At 40.0% G+C, this 20,282-nt stretch overlaps 2 protein-coding genes across 2 annotated transcripts; both read left to right on the top strand.

Moving 5' to 3' along the window:
- The first annotated feature begins 769 nt into the window (after window positions 1-769).
- Window positions 770-5,075, top strand: LOC146684532 (ubiquitin-conjugating enzyme E2 variant 1-like). Its single transcript, XM_085443974.1, has 4 exons — window positions 770-843; window positions 1,828-1,976; window positions 2,928-3,053; window positions 4,473-5,075. The coding sequence occupies exons 1-4, from the start codon at window positions 822-824 to the stop codon at window positions 4,617-4,619; spliced, it is 444 nt and encodes a 147-aa protein (XP_085300100.1). The 5' UTR covers window positions 770-821; the 3' UTR covers window positions 4,620-5,075.
- An 8,078-nt stretch (window positions 5,076-13,153) lies between these two features.
- Window positions 13,154-19,102, top strand: slc52a3-1 (solute carrier family 52 member 3-1). The gene is made up of 4 exons (XM_085444364.1): window positions 13,154-13,242; window positions 14,979-15,994; window positions 17,085-17,208; window positions 17,424-19,102. Exons 2-4 carry the CDS (start codon window positions 15,006-15,008, stop codon window positions 17,634-17,636), a joined length of 1,326 nt encoding a protein of 441 aa, XP_085300490.1. The 5' UTR covers window positions 13,154-13,242; window positions 14,979-15,005; the 3' UTR covers window positions 17,637-19,102.
- Window positions 19,103-20,282: the final 1,180 nt, after the last annotated feature.

Below are 20,282 nucleotides of genomic sequence, written 5' to 3'. Positions count from 1 at the left end.
TTAATCTATCCTTGCTAATTAAGGGTTTCATGTTTTAATCTCTCACAGCGATCTTTTTCTTCTAATATATTGACACTCCCCCATCTTTGTTATTTTAATTGTGGCCTTTGCCTTCAGAAATACCTTCATTTTTCATTCCCCATGACGCTGAGGGTGCTGTAAAATGGTTTCAAATCAGTAGATGTAGATGCACATGCACAATACCTATACATACCTACCTAAAAGTAGATGCACATGCTGATGAATGACCTCTTATAGGCCCATCCTCCTCCTCAGTCATGCTGGATTTCCACAATTTCTGCAGAAGCACAAAACTCTGACCTAAATTACATGTATACTGATTTATCATGCAATGTGAATAGAACTAGTAGAGAATTACATGCTACATTTGAAGAAAGATGATTGAAAGATATACCATAAAGGCAGAATTCTGGACAAACACTCTTGCCTTTGGAACTGGTGGATTAAAAAACCCCTGGAGCAAAAGGGCAGTTAATAATATCTCTATTTAATGAAATGACTATTAAAATAAGCACAGTTTTTTTTGATGCTCTGACAGAATTAAATCGTTTAATATAGTGACCTGCCTTGGAAAGTATGCCAGGTTAGATTATCTCTAAGTTAATGTGCTACTCTGACGACAACAACAACAATAGTAATAATGATTATTATTATTATAACAGTTCCGTTTTATGCAGCCACATAGCTAATCAGTTTGCTTAGAGCAACAAAGGAAGCGCCGCTGCTGTCTTCTTGCTCGCGCACGCACCGCTGGCTACAATGGTAAAAGTGCGTGCTCGCTCCCGCTGTGTAGCGACAAGATGGCGGTCGCCGCCGGATCAGGTAAAACGGTTGAGACGTATTTAATCACTGCGAAAAGCTATTTTTGAACAGTGTTGTCAGTGAATTTTTACCGCGTACCTGTTAGGTTTTATGATTAGATGGATTCCGCATTGAGGCGCTGTGCTATGTTGTGTTATTACATAGAAGCTAAAACAAAGCTGAGGAGAATGAATAGGAAGCGATGCTAGCAGCTAAGCTATCTTAAGTTAGATAAAAGGACAGCAGGTCTCACTTCAGTGCTGTTTTATGGGCGTGGAGCCGTTACTCGCCAGCCATCAGCAAATATGAGGCATTGCATCTTGCTTATGCATTTGTGTATTCATTTATACATTTTAATTTAATAGTTTGATTTAGGATGCTGCTTAAATTACAGCATCCTGTTGTCAAACCACAGCACCGCCACCCCACCGGAAAATGACAGCCTGTTTGCGACATCAGATTATTTACAGGCGCGATGTGTTGCAAACCGGGTGTGTAGCGTTACTTAAATGTCATCAAGAAATGCGGGTGAATCCCGCAGTAAGACGGTCTTCCTGCCCGGCTGTTAAACGTAAACAGTGACTGTACGTTTTCCGAGAGCTCATGAGGGAAACATGACCTGCGCTGAGCTTCTCTGGAGACGCCGGTGAGCTGAGCTGAGCTGAAATGCTGCAGCAGCTGGCAGTGTGACTGGGTTCGTTTGGATGGCTCTGTTAAGGGTGCAGCCTCGTCGTATCTCACTGCGGAGGCCAAGTGATGCGGCACCGCCGGAGCCAGATGCTCAAGTCTCACAGGACGTGAAAATAACACCTGCTCTTATCAAAAGGCTCACGTAGGCTGCGCAGCTGAGGCGTCCCTTATTTTTTCTGTCTTATTGAGTCATAACTTCATAACTGCAAGTCATTTTGTCTGGCACACTGCTGGCAGTTTTATTTAGCTTCGTAAATCTACCTGTGGCTCTGGAAGTTTGCATGACTGAATGGCTGTGTGTTTGCCCACAAACAGGCGTTAAAGTTCCTCGCAATTTCCGGCTCCTGGAAGAGCTGGAGGAAGGTCAGAAAGGTGTGGGAGATGGAACGGTGAGCTGGGGCTTGGAGGATGATGAGGACATGACCTTAACACGATGGAGAGGGGTGATCCTTGGCCCCCCAAGGGTTAGTGGTGCCATTTTTAACACCTGGATGAGGACTTTGCAGGAGCAGGGGAGTGTTGACCAAGCCAAAAGATTAAGTTACTTAAACCAAAGGTGTCAGGTTTGATTTGTGCATGGCATGATGTTGGGGAGCAAATCAGGTCGTCCATGTGAAGAAGAGGAAAACATCGAGGCACTAACACTACTTTGCAGTGCTTCGAATGAATGTTTTTGAATTAAAACAGAATAAATGTGAAGCAGAAGCACAATTAAACTCCTGACTAAAGACCAAATATCGCATAAGTTTGCAGCATAATGTTGTTTTTGACTGCTGACAGATGTCCCAGTATCTTTTTAGTTAATTTTTATTTATAGGTATTTATAAATACTTAGCACTGCTCAGTGCTAAGCTGTAAAGTTGAAATGACCTATATGAGACTGTTATTGAAAATGCTGTTTTTAAATTATTGACTACAGTCCTTTGAGGACCTCTTTCACAGGACCATGGACATTACCGTATGTTAGATTGCAGCTGGGTCAGCCAGTTTGTCTTCATCTACAGTGTATTCATTTACTGTGTGACTGGGTAAAACTGCAGCAGTGCTGTCACAGTTACAGCCTGTATGCAGGGAGCATAAAAAAATTCTGGCATGCCACCAAATGTTTTGGCCAGAGCCAAAAATTGTAATAAAATTAGCAGTTATGTTAATTATAGCAGACATTTTGTTGATTAGATTAAAGCAAAAGGCACAGATTTGTGTAAAAACAAGGTACCGCAGACTCTTTAAACTCTCCCCAGGGCCTTTGTGAGTCAGGAGAAAAAAAACCCTACAAGGGTATTTCCTGCCTTAGTTTTCACATGATGTTGTTGCACACAGTGAACATTGTGTACTTTTTTTTTTTTTTTTTTTTTTGTTCTTCAAAGTTCGGTGTGCTGTCTTCTCACCTCTCCCTAACTTCCTTTGATCAACAGACAAGCTATGAAAACAGGATGTACAATCTGAAGGTTGAATGCGGGCCAGGATACCCAGAATCACCACCTTTTGTCAGATTTGTGACAAAGATAAACTTGAATGGCGTGCACACCTCCAACGGTGTGGTATGTGAATTATTTATCATTATTCTTAAGCTTGATTGGCTCATTTTGGATGCACTCTGTGGAAGGAGCATCATATCTGCTCTGTGGAGTCAGATAAACAACTGATCAACTAGCTTAAACTGGCCTATCACTGATATGTCAGGATATATGTTTCGTATCATCTTATTGTTTAATACTCTCACTTACTGGTTGAATATTGGCTGAAATATCAATATAAGATTTTATTTACTCCTTAAAAGTCCCAAAAGGTCCAGCTCTGCAGTTGTCTGGTTATGAGTTCATATCATCTTGTTTAGAAGACGGCCATTGGTTCCATGGAAAAAGACGATAATAGATGATTTACATAATGTACATCTCGATCTTTATTCAGATGTTTTAGGATTTTCCAAGAGTTTTTTTTTTTTTTTTTTTTTTTTTTTTTTTTTTAAAGATCTCAAAAAATTGGTAATATGTGGGATCTTTTTTCCTAACTTACATGAGCACCATGCAAGTTAGGAAGAAAGACGAGGGCCAGTTCAGCCTTCATTCTTATTTAAAAACCCACTTAGGGACAGTAGGTAGAGTGGTGACCCCATGATCAGAAGGTCGGGGGTTCAACTCCACTGAACGGCTACCCTGAGGTACCCCTGAGCAAGGTACCGTCCCTACACACTGCTCCCCGGGCGCTGTATTGGTGGCTGCCCACTGCTTCACTGGGTGAATGGGTTAAATGTAGAGGAACTATTTCCCTATGGGGACTAACACATACACACACATTATACACACATTATACTTTCAGACTTTTTTATTTTTATTTTATTTTTTTACTTTTAATGCAATATAATATTATAAGAGATTAATTGTCTAATATGGTCATCTCAGGCACACTGCTCTACCTTTAAACACCCACCTGCTACTCAAACCTTTTATTTTACGTGGCAAAACGCTGGGGGCAAAGGATAAAATTGCTTGTTTCAGTCTGTGGATAAACTGAGATGCTGTACCAAGGTAATTCATTAAGGATCGCTGTGAGCTATGGATCATGCGAAGCGACACTAGTCTATTTGGAAATGGAATAGATACAAAGGTCCCCTTTTTTGCACGTAAATAACATGACTTCCTCGCTTCTTTGTGGGTGGTTGCACTCATTTCACTTGGTCAAGCGTGTCAGTGCTCATTCATCTGTTACTCTGCTTTTTTTTTCTCTAATTGTATGCCCAAGGTTAATGTGTGAAGCGTGACTTAAACACATTGCAGGTTAAAGCAGCAGTAAATCAGTTTCTATTAAAATAAATATGAATACCGGTATAATGGATCTGAACAATGAAATACAGTTATTAAAAAATAAATAATTTTTAAAAACATTTTGGTGCTTTAAAAAGGTAAATCCAAGATGGGGGATAATTACAATGTCTAACTGCATCCATCTCCACCCTGCAGGTTGACATGCATGCAGTGTCTGCGCTGGCCAAGTGGCAGAACTCCTACAGTATCCGGATGGTGCTGCTGGAGCTTCGACGGCTCATGACCTGCAAGGAAAACATGAAGCTTCCTCAGCCACCTGAAGGGCAGATCTACACCAACTGAGCCCCTGCTACTTTTGACTCCATGTTTTCTTTTTGTTTCCCACTTGTTCCTCTCTCTGTTTTGCTTTCATCCCTTTATCCCATCCCCCACCATGTGACATTCCACCTCCTATCAACACCTTGGCTGAATGCACACACAACAGAAAACTTATGAATACAAGCAGATACATGCAGACGTACACACAGACACTGCTGTACACACACACACACACACACACACACACACACACACACACACACACACACACACACACACACACACACACCACTTATTAAGCCGTCATAAGTCATTCCAGCCCTCTGTCCTCTCCTATCACTGGAGCTCTGGGTGGACTCGAGTCAGTCCACACCAGATACGATCATTCGAATACTGTACATCTTACTAATCTTTTTTTTTTATTATTATTATTTGTTTAAAAATGCAGATTGTACAATAACATAAATAATATTGAGTGTATCTCGTTGTGTGTTGACTTTTTTTGTATACATATCTTCACATCGATGCATGGGTTCTTCGAGGATAGTTCTCCATCAGGGTGTACGTCTGAAACCTCTTATCCAAAACACATTAAATTTTTATTTTTATTTATTTATTTTTTCATGATGAGATATTTTATTAAGCCCGTGTTCACACGAGCTTATAAAGAATTGACTGGATCTCAATAAGTGGGTGCACATGACTGTTAAAAGAAATTCTGTCTAAGAAGGGTCCAAAGTGAGCAATGCATATTCATGCTACTATACCTGATCTTAAGCATATGTACTGTAGGTCTGCAGTTAAACCATGCTCTAAAAATATAAAGGAAACAAGCTACCTCTTTTGAGCCTGTATAAAAAAGAGCAACTATCTAATGTGAATGTGTCTTGCTCTTTCTCTTTCATAAATCCAAATTCATGCTTGTCACATGGTTGTGATGCTCGATCTAACTATACAGGGCGGGGCATGTGAGTATGAAGTCATGCAAGTTTACAGGAAGAGTGACAATGCTGTTTAAATGTTCTTTAATCACCTTAGCAGTTGTGGTAGAAGATATGTAGACATGTAATTCATTTAACAGGAAATTTCCCCCCTCAGGCCATATTTACACAGATACACAAGTCTTGCATTGCAATTATATTTAATATACCTTGATAAGCATGAAGTAACATCTCATGTTGTTTTGGCACCTTTATGGTAATTGAAATAATTAGAAACCTGAATAATAAAATGCGCTGTCAACCAAAAATGTTCAATTTAATTAATCAAGATTAAATAAATGGGGTTGTCCAAACGGACCATTTGTTCTAATTTTGGCTAATCCTAAAGGGCCTTACTAAGCAAGACACTCAGTGTAGAAAGCTTCAGTCCCTGTTCAAATACAGTGTACTAGTGCCTCTCAAAAATGACTAAATATTATAATAAGTTATTCTTTTGCAATTTCATGTGCAATAGGTCAAACCTTTTTTATCTTAATTTTGATCATAGCTTGTCGCTCATGAAAATTAGAAATCCAGTAAATGAGTAGTTTGAATAAATTATTATTTATACAGTATAAATACTGCAGACTAGTACATGAAACCACTATGATGAGTGACTATGCTGATTTGACAGATGTCTGGATGATGACCATTGACACCCTTAAGCCACCGAAGGTCACTGCTGAAAAGGCCGGCTGTTTGTAAAATAGTGTATTAAAGCATATTAAGGGAAAGTTGACTGGGGAAAAGACTGATGACTGCAGGCTCGAGAAGAGTTCAAGAAGGAGCTTCACAAGAAATAAACTGAGGCTCTGTATGTCCCCCAAGAACCACCATGCACAGATGTCTTCAGGAAAGAAACTACATCTGTCGCATTTCTAATCTAAAACTACTCCAGAACCAGGGACAATGGCAGAAGCATCTCGCCTGGACTACGGAGAAAAATGAACTGGACAGATGCTTCTGATTTATAAAATCAGGTCCTAAAGTCTGGAGGGAGAGTGCAGAGTTACAGGATCCGAGGTGCTTGAAGTCCAGTGTGAAGTTTCTGCAGCCTGTGATGATTTGGGGTACCATGCCATCTGCTGATGTTGGTTGTGTTTGGTTAACTGGAGCTATAAGCCAAAAATAATCAAAATGAATAAAACAAACAAACAAAAAGCAGAAAGCCACCACAGCTCCCCACAGCTGCTGAGCTCCAGGATGGATTGACGTCATTTGCTACAGATTCTGTCCACTGAGAATTTATTCCCAGAGAAATGATTCAAAGTACATTAAATTTGTTTCTCTAACATCTCCAAAATGTGGTCTGGCTGTCAGTTTGCATAAAGGCTGAGCTGACTCTACAACAACAGACTGTAGCCTGGTTACAGGCTAAAAAAAATCAAGCCACTAACACCTTTAAAGATGTGTGACTGGAAATGATAACTTCCTCGAAAACACCATTGTTCTCTCACTTTGTTAAACTTACAAGAGTTTTTTTTTGTTCTCAGCTTAGAATATTTTAGCACGTCTTAGAGTTAAGTAAAACCTGACTCTACTTCTACAGAGTGTGCTTTCTGCATTAGTTACAAGTGATAAACTGGTCATTAAACACATCAGAGCTGCTTTTCCACCATCCCTGGACTCGCACCAGTTTGCATACAGGGAGAACCGGTCAACCGAGGATGCGATCGCCACAGTGCTGCACACATTACTGAAGCACTTGGAACACAGGAACACCTATGCACGGCTCCTCTTTGTAGACTACAGCTCGGCTTTTAATACCATCCGGCCATACAAACTCCGTCCCAAACTCCACCAACTGGGACTTAACTCCTCTCTGTGCAACTGGATTGTGGACTTCCTCACTAACCGTAGACAGAGTGTCAGAGTGGGTAAGAACACCTCTTCCACCCTTGTGGTCAACACCGGTGCCCCTCAGGGGTGTGTTCTGAGCCCTCTGCTATACACTCTCTTCACCCATGACTGTATTTCCTCCTGCACGTCCAATCTCATTGTTAAGTTTGCAGATGACACTACAGTGCTCGGACTTATATCCAACAATGATGAGACAAACTATAGGACAGAGGTGCAACAACTAGAGTCATGGTGCCACGACAATAACTTGGTCTTAAACACCAAAAAGACCAAGGAGATCATTGTAGATTTCCGGAAGAGGGGTCATAACAACCATCTGCCTCTCTTCATTGGCAGTGAGGCGGTGGAGAGGGTGAGCAGTTTTAAATTCTTGGGGGTAACTGTGACCGAGGACCTGTCCTGGGGCAACCATATCACCTCAGTTGTACGGAAGGCCCAACAGCGCCTCTACTACCTGAGGAGACTGCGGAGCGCACACATTCCCAGATCTCTGATGTTGAACTTCTACAACTGTGCCATCAGCAGCGTTCTGACGTATGGATTTCTAGTGTGGTTCCCCAGCTGCACCAAGGCCGATCAGCAAGCACTCCAGCGGGTGGTGAAAGAAGCTGGCAGAATTATTGGAACAAGTCTGCCAGAGATCAGTAATATCTTCCCCACTCGCTGTCTGAGGAGGGTGCACAGTATCCTGCGGGACCAACATCACCCTGCGCGCCACCTTTTCCATCTGCTGCCCTCAGGGAGAAGGTACAGGTCTATACAGGCCAGAACATCCAGACTGGCCAACAGCCTGTATCCACAGGCTGTGAGGCTCCTGAACTCTCTGCCCCCCTCTCACGGACAATAACCATATCCAACTTCTTAATAGCAATGAACTGGTCTGCATTGGTGCATCATATCTTTATTCTCTTCCCCCTCCTGCCCCCCCCCCCCCCCTCTTTCTTAAATAGATAACTATCATATCTGATATCATATCTCACAGTACAATAATATTGAATGGGTTGCATTGTTGTATTTTGTCATGTTTCTCAGGTCTTTGTCTGAATTTCTACGAACATTATTGCTAAGGATTGTCTTATTGCATTGGAGTCACACTGGGTTAAATATGTACACTTGGGTTTTAAGGGGTATTTATTATTTTCTTCTTTTTTTTTGGGTTGTATGGAAGCCCCAAACGCAATTTCATTGTTCTTGACAATGACAATAAATAAATAAATACTAAATAAACACGCTTGAAAAAGGCAAAAAGGGACAAAAAAAAAAAAAAGCTTTGTATGATATTAAATACATTTTTGGCCTTTTATACATCTACCACATAGTACTCAATGCTTTTAAGCATGTGGGTCATGTGTGTGACCTGGTGAAGTTCACACAAAACATCAGAATGTTTGTTGGTGTCAGAAGGGCTGATCCGAGTATTAAAAAAACTGTTCAGAAACTACTGGGATTTTCACACACAACCATCTCCACAGATTAAATGGGATGTTCTGAAAATAAGAAAATATCCAGTGAGCTACAGTTTCTACAGTTCTCTTAAGAAAATACCTTGTTTAAGTGGCCAAACTGCTTTGAGCTGATAAGGAGGAAACAGTAACTCAAATAACCAACTGGGCTGTGCAGAAGAAAATCCCTGAACTCGCACGTTGAAGACGAGTGTCACTCCTGCCAGTTAAGAACATAAAATGAAGCTACAATTTGCACAGACTGCCCTAAACTGGACATAGATGTTATATCAACAGTTCAGGCTGCTGGTGTAATAGTGTCGGAAATATTTTCTTGTACCACTTTTGGCCCCTTAGTACCAAGTGAGCATCATTTAAACCCCACAGGCTGCGGCTGAGCACGTTCGTCCCTTTATAACTGCAGTGTGACCATCTTCTGCTTCTAGCAGGATAACACATCATTTCAAAAATCTCCAATGATGCCAAACTGGTTTCTTTAACCTAACATTCAGTTTACTGTTCTCAAATAGCCTCCACAGTCACCAGATGTCAGTCCAATAGAGCACCTCTGGGAGGTAGTGGAACAGGAGATTTGCGTCATAGATGCGCAGCTGACAAATGTGCAGCAGCTGTGTGACGCTCTCAAGTCAATATGGACCAAAATGTCTGATGATTGTTTCCAGGACCTTGATGAATCTGTGCCACGAAGGATTAAGGCAGTTATGCAGGCAAAAGGGGGTCCAACCCATAATGAGAAAGGTGTACCTAATCAAGTGGCTGGTGAATATATAGTCAGTATTATAGGTTTTAAAAACTATCAGGCAATGCCAAAATACTAAGCTCTATATTTATTAATATCTGCTACGGCATGTATCATACAGTTTTGTGATTCCTGTGATGTTAAAAAAAACTGCCCTTTGAAAAGCATTTATTTTGAAAAGTCTGATAGAAATAAATGCTGCTGATACAAGAGGAGTGCTTTTCTGTAGTCACAGATACTTCAGTCTGTTTTTAGGCTTACCAAAAACTGTAAAACTCCACACGCATGAGAACCTGTTGTGGTTTTAAAGATGGGATGAAAATAGCAAAAGCAGATCTAAAAAGATTTAAGTGTCGAGTAAAATTAAAACAGAAAGCAGAACTGACACACATGAGCTGTGAGAAAGGAGAAGGAGAAAAAACAAGCACCTGTTTGTCTGGGCAGACTATGCAAACTAAAAGCCTAATTTTGTTTGATGAGAACTCGTTGTGGAACACTGTTTGTGCTGTTTCATGGAGACACTGGGAAAACACAGGGAAACATCATCATCATTAGGCTATTATTAATGAAATCCTCTTCTGTAATGAGAAGTCAAATGAGTCAGTGTTGGTGGTGCTCTCAGGCATCCAAACAGGTCTGAGCCGGTTATAAAACACTAACAGGAAGTGAAACATACGTATGTCAGTACAAGTTTTGACAGAGCCAGCACACGTCATCACATCAGTCATCTCTTAGCCCCTGGCCACAGTTCCTCCTGTGCGTAATTCAAATGCTTATTAACTGCTTTTAAGGGTCCTGCCCATGTTTATGGTTGATTTCAGGTTTCTGTAAAAACCAGCCTCAGGATGCCTTTTTTTATCTTTTCTATCACAGACTCTGTTGCCTTATTTATAGCCTTATTTTCTTGATTGATTTGTATGTTATTTTATCATTTTTAAACCCTTTTTATCCTGTATTTTCTTACAAAATGTAAAGCTAGTTACATCTTTTACTTTGCTTTATACATAGCAAATTAACACAGTGCTCTATTATGAATAGTATTATTCTTACTGCTAATATTATCATCATTGTATCAATCCAGCTGAAATGTCAGCACTTCCCAAAAAGATACTGTTTACCAAATAAGACAGTCCATCAGCAGCACAGTATATTGATATATTTTGGTTGATTCAACTGAATAAATTTAATTTTATAAATATTCATCCTTGTTCAGCAAGGGATGACTCCTACTAGCGTTGTTAATCCCAGCATCTTTTCCCCGTTACTCCATCAGGAAGCTCTACTATTAGAGAGACTGTAATGATATTTCAAAAACATTATCTTTTAATAAATAATTAAAAAAACCATGACAATTATGTCATTTATTATTATAAAATTTAGTCTTGACATTAATGTAACTTTGAAATGAATGATGCTACTGATCTGTAGTGCCATCTTCAGCTCTACACTTTATTTCCTGGACCACATGCAGACCTCTGTGACATCAGTGGCCTGAGCTAGTAAAGCCAGCATGATAGCCTTTATATGAAATTGTCCACCCCTCTGAATGCCCGCTTATTTCAAATGTGGGTGTTACATTTACAAGAAGAGCAGCCTGAGATGTCTGAAGAAAGACTTTAACCATGTGTTTCAGCGAGTCTACAGGCACTGCTTGCAGCTAAGCAACACAAACAGCATTTACTGTTTGTGTTGTAATCTCTCCATGACCAGGAGTGCATTTTATTTTTAAAAAAGGAATAAGCAGCTACTGCAGTTTGGCACTTTGTAAAGATATCCAACTGGACCCTCTGACAGGCACAACACGATCAGTTGTATATTATACAGGTAATGTTTGCATACTCACTCTCTAACCTCATTTGATGACCACTAAACATGCAAAAAATCATCATGTTTAAAATAAAACAGCTGCAGATTAATAAAAACAGAGTAAACACAAATTTGCTCTTAAGTATTGAGGGCAAAAAAAAAAAAAAATCCCATAAATTAATACATTTAAATAAATTAATGCAGAGATAATGCAAACATGATTCAAGTTTTTCCCTTAGCAATACTACTTTCTGTTATTGCTTTTCATTTAGCTGAAGTTATTGTGCAAACATCAAAAATTTTGGATGTTTAAAAAAATATCACCAGTTTAATTTATATTTCTTGCTTTGTTTGGACAGCAAGAAATGTGTTATTTAATAGTTTTGATGTCTTAAAAATAGATGAATAAATGTGTCCAGATTCTCAGTTGGTTACAATAAATTTTAATCTGCCACCCTTCCACTGTAAACATTAAAAACCTACTGATTATAATGAAAACTGGATCCATGTGACAGTATCTGAAACAGTTGCATAGTGTCACTAAATAAATACAGATTTGATTTAGTGACACTGTGATGTGTTACGGCTCAGTCACGTAGTGTGAAAATGGAAAGCAGCCTTTTTGTAAATAGGAAAAATTAGTGATTGCATTGAATGTTTTCTGCTGTCAGCAACTGAGTGCAATCAGTTTCAACAACAAAACCGGTGACCTGGAGGTTGAGTGTGTACGCTCATTTTATATAGTCATAAAAAGTTTGGTCATGCTGCAGACTCCAGTCAGGACTCCAGTCCAGTTTTCCCTAATGTGACTGTAGCATTAGTGAGTTAAGCTCAGTTTACCAGAACAAGGTATTTTGGCTCTGTTTTACAGGAGGACCATGATGTTTTAATACCAAATAGACACAATGAAGTGGCTACTTTTCCACAGTAATTTGGTACCAGTGTTTTTCAAAGGACTGATTTGTCAAAGCTCGGTGGCAAACCGATTTATTTGACACTTGTGACCAGTAGAGGGCAATGTAGTATTAATCTAACCTGACTTAATTCGATTTCATCAGTTCAGTGTGATATTTAACAGTTATGTGACCCTGAGGGGGGAAATATGTTTCTGTAGAGTTGGTATTGGAAATATAAGACCCCATAAACCTCATCTAGTGTTTCACTTTGGGCTACAGGTTGGTATTGTCAATTAATATGAGCCTTGCTTTTGAGCTTGTCTATATTTTGGCAAATTGGCATGTAAAACAAGACGGATTAGATATTAGGAGTTCTTTCTTGAGACTTCCTCATGAATATATCGAACAAAAATGTCTTGTAATTTCTAAGCAGGTTTTTGGAGGCTTGTTTGCATTCACTCTAGATATAAAGGTAATCCTGGAAGTTTAAATTCACTCAATCTAAAAAATACAACTATGTGTCTCTTTTTAATTATGCTGAAGGCTGAATTGTGATTCTTTTTTGGCACTTTGGTATCTTCCCTTTAACTTTCAGATGTTAAACTCCCCCCTGTAGCTGCGTTTGAACAGTCAAAAACAATTATTACTTTTATTTTTTTATTGTCTTATTCTTTTAGCTGTCTGTGCGAGCTCCTCAAAGTGCTAAAGACTAACTTGACCTTAATAAAGGAAGACACTACCCCCTGTTATCTGGTGGAGCTGATCATTGGTGCAGGAGTGGACTCTGACCTACACAGCAGCCACACGAGTCCCACCAGCATGTGCTTATGCAAGACCAGTCAGTAATCTTTTTGTAAGATGACAGCAAGTCCTATTCAGCGCCTCCGAGGATTAAAACAACTTGTAAGTACATTTTTGTATCTAAAAGGAAGTGCATTTACTCGAGAGCTCAGTACTGAGTGCGTGCAAACACTGTAATTTCTGTTTTTCTTTTAACCTCATTATCTCAACTGACCACACCACTTAAAGTACAGTATAAGACTGTGTTTGTCAGCAACCTCAGTGTCAGCTTCTTCAAATTCTGTTTATCACAAGACTGCCTTCTGACTTATTTCATCATGAGATTAGTTTGAAAGCCACACGCATGCACAAAGACAGAGTGAAAATGTGAAGAGGAAGAGATGGGCAGGCACATATGGTTTGTTGAATTCCTCGACAATGTCTGAAAGTAATGTGAAAATTGTACCAGCCACTGCAGGTGTGAACCCTTCTTAATGCTGAAAAGGTTGTTATTTATTTTGGGTAATGACTAACTACCACTACACTGTATCGCAGGTATCAGTGGGATAAAAGTATTTCTGTTTTATGCTGATTTACATTTGTAACATGAGTCTACATTTATTATGTTATGAGAAGAAATAAAGAAACAAAATATAGCATCAGAAATATAAAATACGATCCATTTCAGCAAATTAACTACAAAGTAACGATGAGTTGCTTCAGCTTTACTGGCTACAACAATAAAAGACATCTCAGGCATGAAAGTCTATACAGGTGAGGAAAGCATGACTGACAGTGTGGTAGACAGCGGGACCACAGGTACTGCTTGTCACATTACTTAGCTTCTAGTTTACTTATATTGCCAGCAGTTGCTGTACAAAGGAACAGGTTTCTGTTTGAGATCTCTGTCTGTTGGTACCGTTATCATGAACTCAATATCTCGAAGAACTTGAATGAATTTCTTCACATGACATTTATCTTAACTTAAGAATGAGCTTATCAGATGTTAGTGGTCAATGATCAAGGTCGCTGTGACCTCACAAAACATGTTTTTGGCCATAGCTCTTAGACTGTGATGGCATTTTATATGTAAAAGGTCAAAGGTCAAGTTTAGACCTCAACTTCCCTTGCTGGCAGAGGCATAAAACCAGAAGGGAGTAGTTATAATTTTTTTTGAAAAGAATTTCTTTTGTTTCAAAAGAATGCCGACTATTATTATTATTATTATTATTATTATTATTATTAAAGTACCGGTAGTACAAACAACAAACAAACAAGAAAACACCCACAAATATTTCAGAAAATTTAGTGTTTTTTCTCTTTGTTTTTTAAAATGTCAAATATTGTATAACAAGACAGAACAACAAATGTGAATGGAGTTTTTTCCTCATACTTAACTAACTCAAGCCCTTCATTGAACTACCAAATAAACACATTGGTACTCTCTTTCTGCTCAGACACGTGGCAGCACTTCTGCTATAATTTTGTTCGTGTTTAACAAAATAAAAATGCAGACATAAGTGGACACATTCGTTTTTGACTGCTAGTGAAAATTGTTTACAAATAACTCTCACTGAACTAGCACAGTCAATCCCTCAACATGTTTGTACTCTCTGCTCATATTGCCTTCATATTAAATAATTTTATTATTAACATTGCACTCAACAACAAACAAATCCTTCCTAACAAAAAAAAGTAACTTCAAGGGCCAAACTGCATTATATTTCTTCACATCAATATACAGGCCGCGAGTTTGAGACCCCTGGTATTTACTCTGAGTTTGGGAACACCCAGACACAACAGCATTACACAGCACTTTTCTTACATACTGATGCATCCTTATTAATTTATTTCCACAGACTTTTTCACACTGATCCACCTGCAGTATGGCTCTGCTCGTCCACTTTCTGGCCTGCGCCTTTGGCATTGGCTCCTGGGTGGCTGTGAACGGACTGTGGGTGGAGCTGCCGCTCATTGTCAACGCACTCCCTGAAGGCTGGGATCTACCCTCCTACCTCACAGTAATTATCCAGTTTGCTAACGTGGGACCTCTGCTGGTCACCCTGATGCACAAACTGTACCCAGGGTGTCTTAAAGAGTATATTGTCATTTACTCCATCCTCTCCATCGGTGTCCTGTCCTGCATCCTGCTTGCCTTCTTCTGGGACAGGACCACGATTTTTATAGGGGCATCACGTAGCACAGCCTTCTTTATCATAACTTTCTTCCTTTCTCTGGTGGACTGCACTTCTTCAGTTACCTTCTTACCTTTTATGATGCAGCTTCCAGCAAAATATATTACCACTTATTATATTGGAGAGGGGCTAAGTGGTTTCATTCCTGGTGTAGTTGCTCTAGCTCAGGGTGTGGGTATGGCCAAATGCGTCAACTCTTCTGAGACTGCAGGAAACCACACAGGATCATTACATACGGAGTATCTTCCCCCAAACTTCTCCACCGAGGTGTTTTTCTTCATCCTAGCAGCCATGATGTGCATAAGCCTGGCTGCTTTTGTTGCACTGAACAGACTCCCTCGGACATACGAGCTGTCCACTGAGAACCTTGTGCAGGATACAGTAGTGTCTGTCAGATCCTATCTGTATAACTCAGGGGCTGATCTTGATGGAGGAAGCGTAAAAAACAATGGCGAGGCGGTTGCCCAGGGCAGACATCTGGTGGAAAAACCTTCCGTGTACCAGCTGACCTTCATTTACTTTCTGGTGGTGTGGGTTAATTCTGCAACCAACGGCCTGCTTCCCTCTGTGCAAACATACTCCTGTATGCCATACGGGAACCTGGCCTATCACCTCTCTGCAGCTCTGGCATCAGTGGCCAACCCAGTGGCCTGTACTCTTGCAATGTTCATCCAAAACAGGTAATAATGTTTTATTATTGTAAGTCTGTATGAAACGAAAAGTGAAGTGTCCCGATGAACACCGAAGCAGTTTTGACTTCCTCTGTTCAGGGTAAAATCTGTACCAAATCAAAAACACGTGAATCAATTTGCTATGTTGGTAAATAGTTTACAGATGCATTTACTGAACATAACTCATAACTCATAAACGCTGGTCCCCTGGCCTGCAGGTTATGGGTCCACAGCTTGATCTGCAATAGACACTGGAAAGTATATAATGGACACTGAAGAATGGCCATCTAATTTAGGGTCCTGGGAAGAGCAAAGCCTATCCCAGTTGTCATAGGGGTAGAAGCAGGGTACACCCTGGACAGTTTGCCAGTCATTTGCAGGGTTGTCACAGAGAGACAGATGACCATTCATGCTCATTCACACCCAATTTACAATCAAAAGTTAGCCTAACATGCACGCACATGTTTTTGGATTATGGGAAGAAGTACCCACGCAGAGCTGGGGGGAACATGCAAACTCCACAAAGAAAGAAAGCTGGCTGGCAGACTCAAACCCAGGAGCGTCTCACTGTGAGGCAGCAGTGCTTACCACAGCACCTGCAAAAAGTAGGTCAGATTGTAAAATGAACCTACTGCTCCTCTAATCTATGACGTCAGTAAACACTTTCCTTATTGTAGTCTCAATCTTTAGTCACATCTAAGAGCATAAAGGTTGTTGTGACGATTACAGTTACAAAAGGCTGATTAAGCATGTTTACTGGGTATGATACTACAGCACCTTAGCATTGAAGACAAAGACACTTTTTTCATCTAATTTGGATTCCCCAAATCTTACATTTTCTACAGAGGAGTGTAGATTTTATCCCCATCATGATTTTTGTAAGCTCTTTGGAAAAGAAGTGTTTACCATACAGCAAGCAAACTCTACTTTAGTGTATTTACAGGTACCTGATTGTTATTAACAAGTTTTTTCCCCCACTGTCACTCAAATATTTGCTTGGGCACAAGGTCCATTGAATTATTCACTTGAAAGACAAGTTGCCTTTGGATTCAGAGAAATTAACTAACTGCTGCTGATAACAGACGTCTTTTGCGCCCAGGTCGCTGGTCTTTCTCGGCCTTCTGGCGGTGGTGGGGACAGGATTTGGCAGCTATAACATGGCCATGGCAGCTATGAGTCCCTGTCCCTTGCTTCATGGGTCTGCAGTGGGAGAGGCGATAATTGTGAGTGAAACGCAAGCATGTTCTTTGTACAAAAGTACAAAACCTCCTTCATAAACATCCTGAGCGTTGAACTCTGCTCACTCATAACTTATGATGAGGCAACATCATTACTCAGTGTGAAATCAGAGTCTATTTTTTAGTCACAAACACTGTTAAAATAATGATTAACATCCAAATGAGCTGCTGAGTCTGTGTTCTTGTTTTACTCTCACCAGGTGCTCTCATGGCTCTTCTTTACTGGGACATTGTCTTATGTCAAAGTCATGGTGGGTGTCATCCTGAGAGACCGGAGCCACAACGCTTTGGTCTGGTGTGGAGCTGCGACACAGATGGGTTCACTAGTGGGCTCCGTCATTATGTTCCCGCTGGTTAACATTTACCAGTTCTTCAAGTCAGGAGACTTCTGCAACACCGAGTGCCCTCTATGACTGATGACGAGCTGCAGACTTTGTTAGATTAATTTAATCTTTTTTTGCAAGAGATGTAGATGAAAGGCGCTCTCATGACTATAAACAAAAAGTGAAGCCAGAACTGTTTCTGGCATGTCACTCCCTCACTAACAAACATGCTGCATCTTGTTTTTAATCAAGGCACAAATTAACACACAAGTGGTTATGCAGTCCTGTGAAAAACAAAATACACTCTATGATTCAGTTGTTTGTATGACCACCTTTAGCTGCAATAACTTGAAGTTATTGTTTTCTATATGACTTTATTGCTCTCTCACACCGCTGTGGCCCACTCTCCTTTACTGCCTTGCTTTAGTTCATTGAGGTTTGCAGGCATTCATTTATGCACAGCTCATAAATACACAGTATTTCAATCAGGTTGAAGTCTGGACTTTGACTGGGTCATTGCAACACCATGATTCTTTCATTCTTTCTTCTACTCTTGTAGATTTGCTGCTGTGCTTGGGATCATTGTCCTGTTGCACGACCCATTTTTGGACAAACTTTAACTGTCGGCCAGGTGGCTTTGCATTTGGCTCTAGAATATTTTGGTGTACAGAGGAATTCCTGGTTGACTCAGTGAGTGCAAGGTTCCTAAGTCCTGTGGCCTCAAAACAAACCCATATAATCACCCCTCCACCACCGTGCTGACAGCTGGAATGAGGTGTTTGTGCTTATGTGGTAAATGTGATTTCCGTCAAATGTGGCGCTGTGCACTGTGGCTAACCATCTTCACTATGATCTTGTCTGACCAAAAGACATTGTTTCAGAAGTCTTGTGATTTATTGCAACTTGGCAACCTTAAGCTGTGCTGCCATGTTCATTTTAGAGACAAGAGACTTTCTTCTGGCAGCCTTCCAAACTGGCCATACTTGTTCAGTCGTTTTCTAATTTTTTATCGTCATGAACGTTAACATTTAACATACTAACTGAGGCCTGTAAGGTCTGAGATGTAGCTCTTGAGGTTTTTGCAGTCGTTGGGCATTGCCGTCTGACCTTGGGGTAAATTTACTAGGACATCCCTTGCTGGGAAGATAGTGGCATTGTGCTAACACACACCTGAATGCTCCAGACCAGCAAACTGCCCAAACGTTAGCTTTTATAGAGGTGGTCACACTTGCTGCATTTGATTAGCAGCACCTGGCTGCTTCACATCATCTTAATTCCTGGGGTAGCAGTAAAGGTGTGCTTAGCCCTTCAGGGAGTCCTGCGAAAACTTATTTTTCCCCTCACATGACTCTAATCCTTCAAAACATCACAACATGTCATTTTTACATTTTTTCTTTGAGCTGGTAAAACCGACGTGCTTGTCAATGAGCTTCAGAGGTGAATTCAGCTTCTACCTTTTTCCAGACATACGACTGGTTTAAATTTTGCATTTTTTTTTGTTGCTCAAATGATATTTACTTTGCAATGTTGTGTTTATTAAAACACGTTTGGACTTACACTTGTTACAATATTTGGCCACTAGATGGCACAAGCATTCTTTTAAGACATGTCGGTTCACAATCTGCAGACACCGAGTGACCACAAATCCTTCGACGTGAAATACAGTTTACTGGGTGCTCGAAACAATAAAAGGGGTTAAACAGATTGAAAGCTCATATTTATGCAGCTATTATGCGGGATGTTTTGCTTTTTAAATCACCCATGTATAAAATGAAAATCTCATAAAAACAGGTGGTTGATGCATTTTATTATCTGTGGAGATGATGGACACACTGACAGGACATGGACGTCTATTTATAGAACCACACTACTAGTGACAGCTTGAAATAATCAGCAGGCTGTTCTGGCCAGGACCAATGCAGTTCTGGTCATTGTAAACAATGGAAGTCTTGCAGAAAATATGAAACAGTTGTGGTTATTTTGGGCACTAATATTTACATATTTTCATTTTATCCTACTTTAGACTTGCACTAAACGACATGAGAGAAAAATACCGTACTTTTTATTCTATTACATTTACTTACAAGTTACCAATAGACATGTGAAAGTATAAACACGTGACTAGCATTCAAAATATGACGAATGACTGAACCATGATTTCCACCCACCTGTTGAAAAACACTTTATCGTGAGTAAGGTCAGCTCAAAGTCAAATGGCTTCCCCTCATAGCTTTTCAGATGGTTTTATTTAGATAACAGAACAAAATGTTTAAAGCTGAATACATATTTGTGTTGCAGAATCACTTCCTTCCTTCCTCTCTAGTTAATTATCTTACTTTCCCTCATATTTATGTTCTTCCCCAGCAGCAGGGCCTGACCTCTACAGCAGGGTAGGATCTAATGTATCTAAACATTTAATAAGATAAGATCACTTGGATCCACTTTCTAAAACAGAAAAACACTGCTTACACACTGTTGCATCAGTATTATGATACATAATAATATATGAGTCACTGAGGCTATTTTTAATTTAGGTATTAAGTAGGATTTTCAATTGAAGTGATCCACTGGTGGTGGGTGTTTTTGCAATGATATGTTGGTGCTATCTCCACTACTGAAATAATTTGCACCCCTAAAAATGAACAAGTATCAGTTAATTGGTTCAGGGTGTTAGTCGGGATTGTTGTGCATGGCTTGACTAACTTGTCTAACTAACCCTGGATCCATATCTTAGTC

Source organism: Copadichromis virginalis, linkage group LG20 (genome assembly GCF_057382275.1).
Source record: "Copadichromis virginalis isolate Kocher_CV1m ecotype Utaka linkage group LG20, C_Virginalis_male_GT1.1, whole genome shotgun sequence".
Lineage (NCBI taxonomy): Eukaryota > Metazoa > Chordata > Actinopteri > Cichliformes > Cichlidae > Copadichromis > Copadichromis virginalis.
The sequence above is the reverse complement of the archived record's forward strand: the minus strand, read 5'-3'. Positions and strand labels throughout refer to the sequence as shown.

Coding starts and splice junctions, on each gene's coding strand:
- slc52a3-1 (XM_085444364.1), top strand. CDS start 15,006: ATGGCTCTGCTCGTCCACTTTCTGGCCTGCGCCTTTGGCATTGGCTCC. Junction 15,995..17,084: donor GCAATGTTCATCCAAAACAG/GTAATAATGTTT, acceptor TTTTGCGCCCAG/GTCGCTGGTCTTTCTCGGCC. Junction 17,209..17,423: donor CAGTGGGAGAGGCGATAATT/GTGAGTGAAACG, acceptor TACTCTCACCAG/GTGCTCTCATGGCTCTTCTT.
- LOC146684532 (XM_085443974.1), top strand. CDS start 822: ATGGCGGTCGCCGCCGGATCAG. Junction 844..1,827: donor GGCGGTCGCCGCCGGATCAG/GTAAAACGGTTG, acceptor GCCCACAAACAG/GCGTTAAAGTTCCTCGCAAT. Junction 1,977..2,927: donor TGATCCTTGGCCCCCCAAGG/GTTAGTGGTGCC, acceptor TTTGATCAACAG/ACAAGCTATGAAAACAGGAT.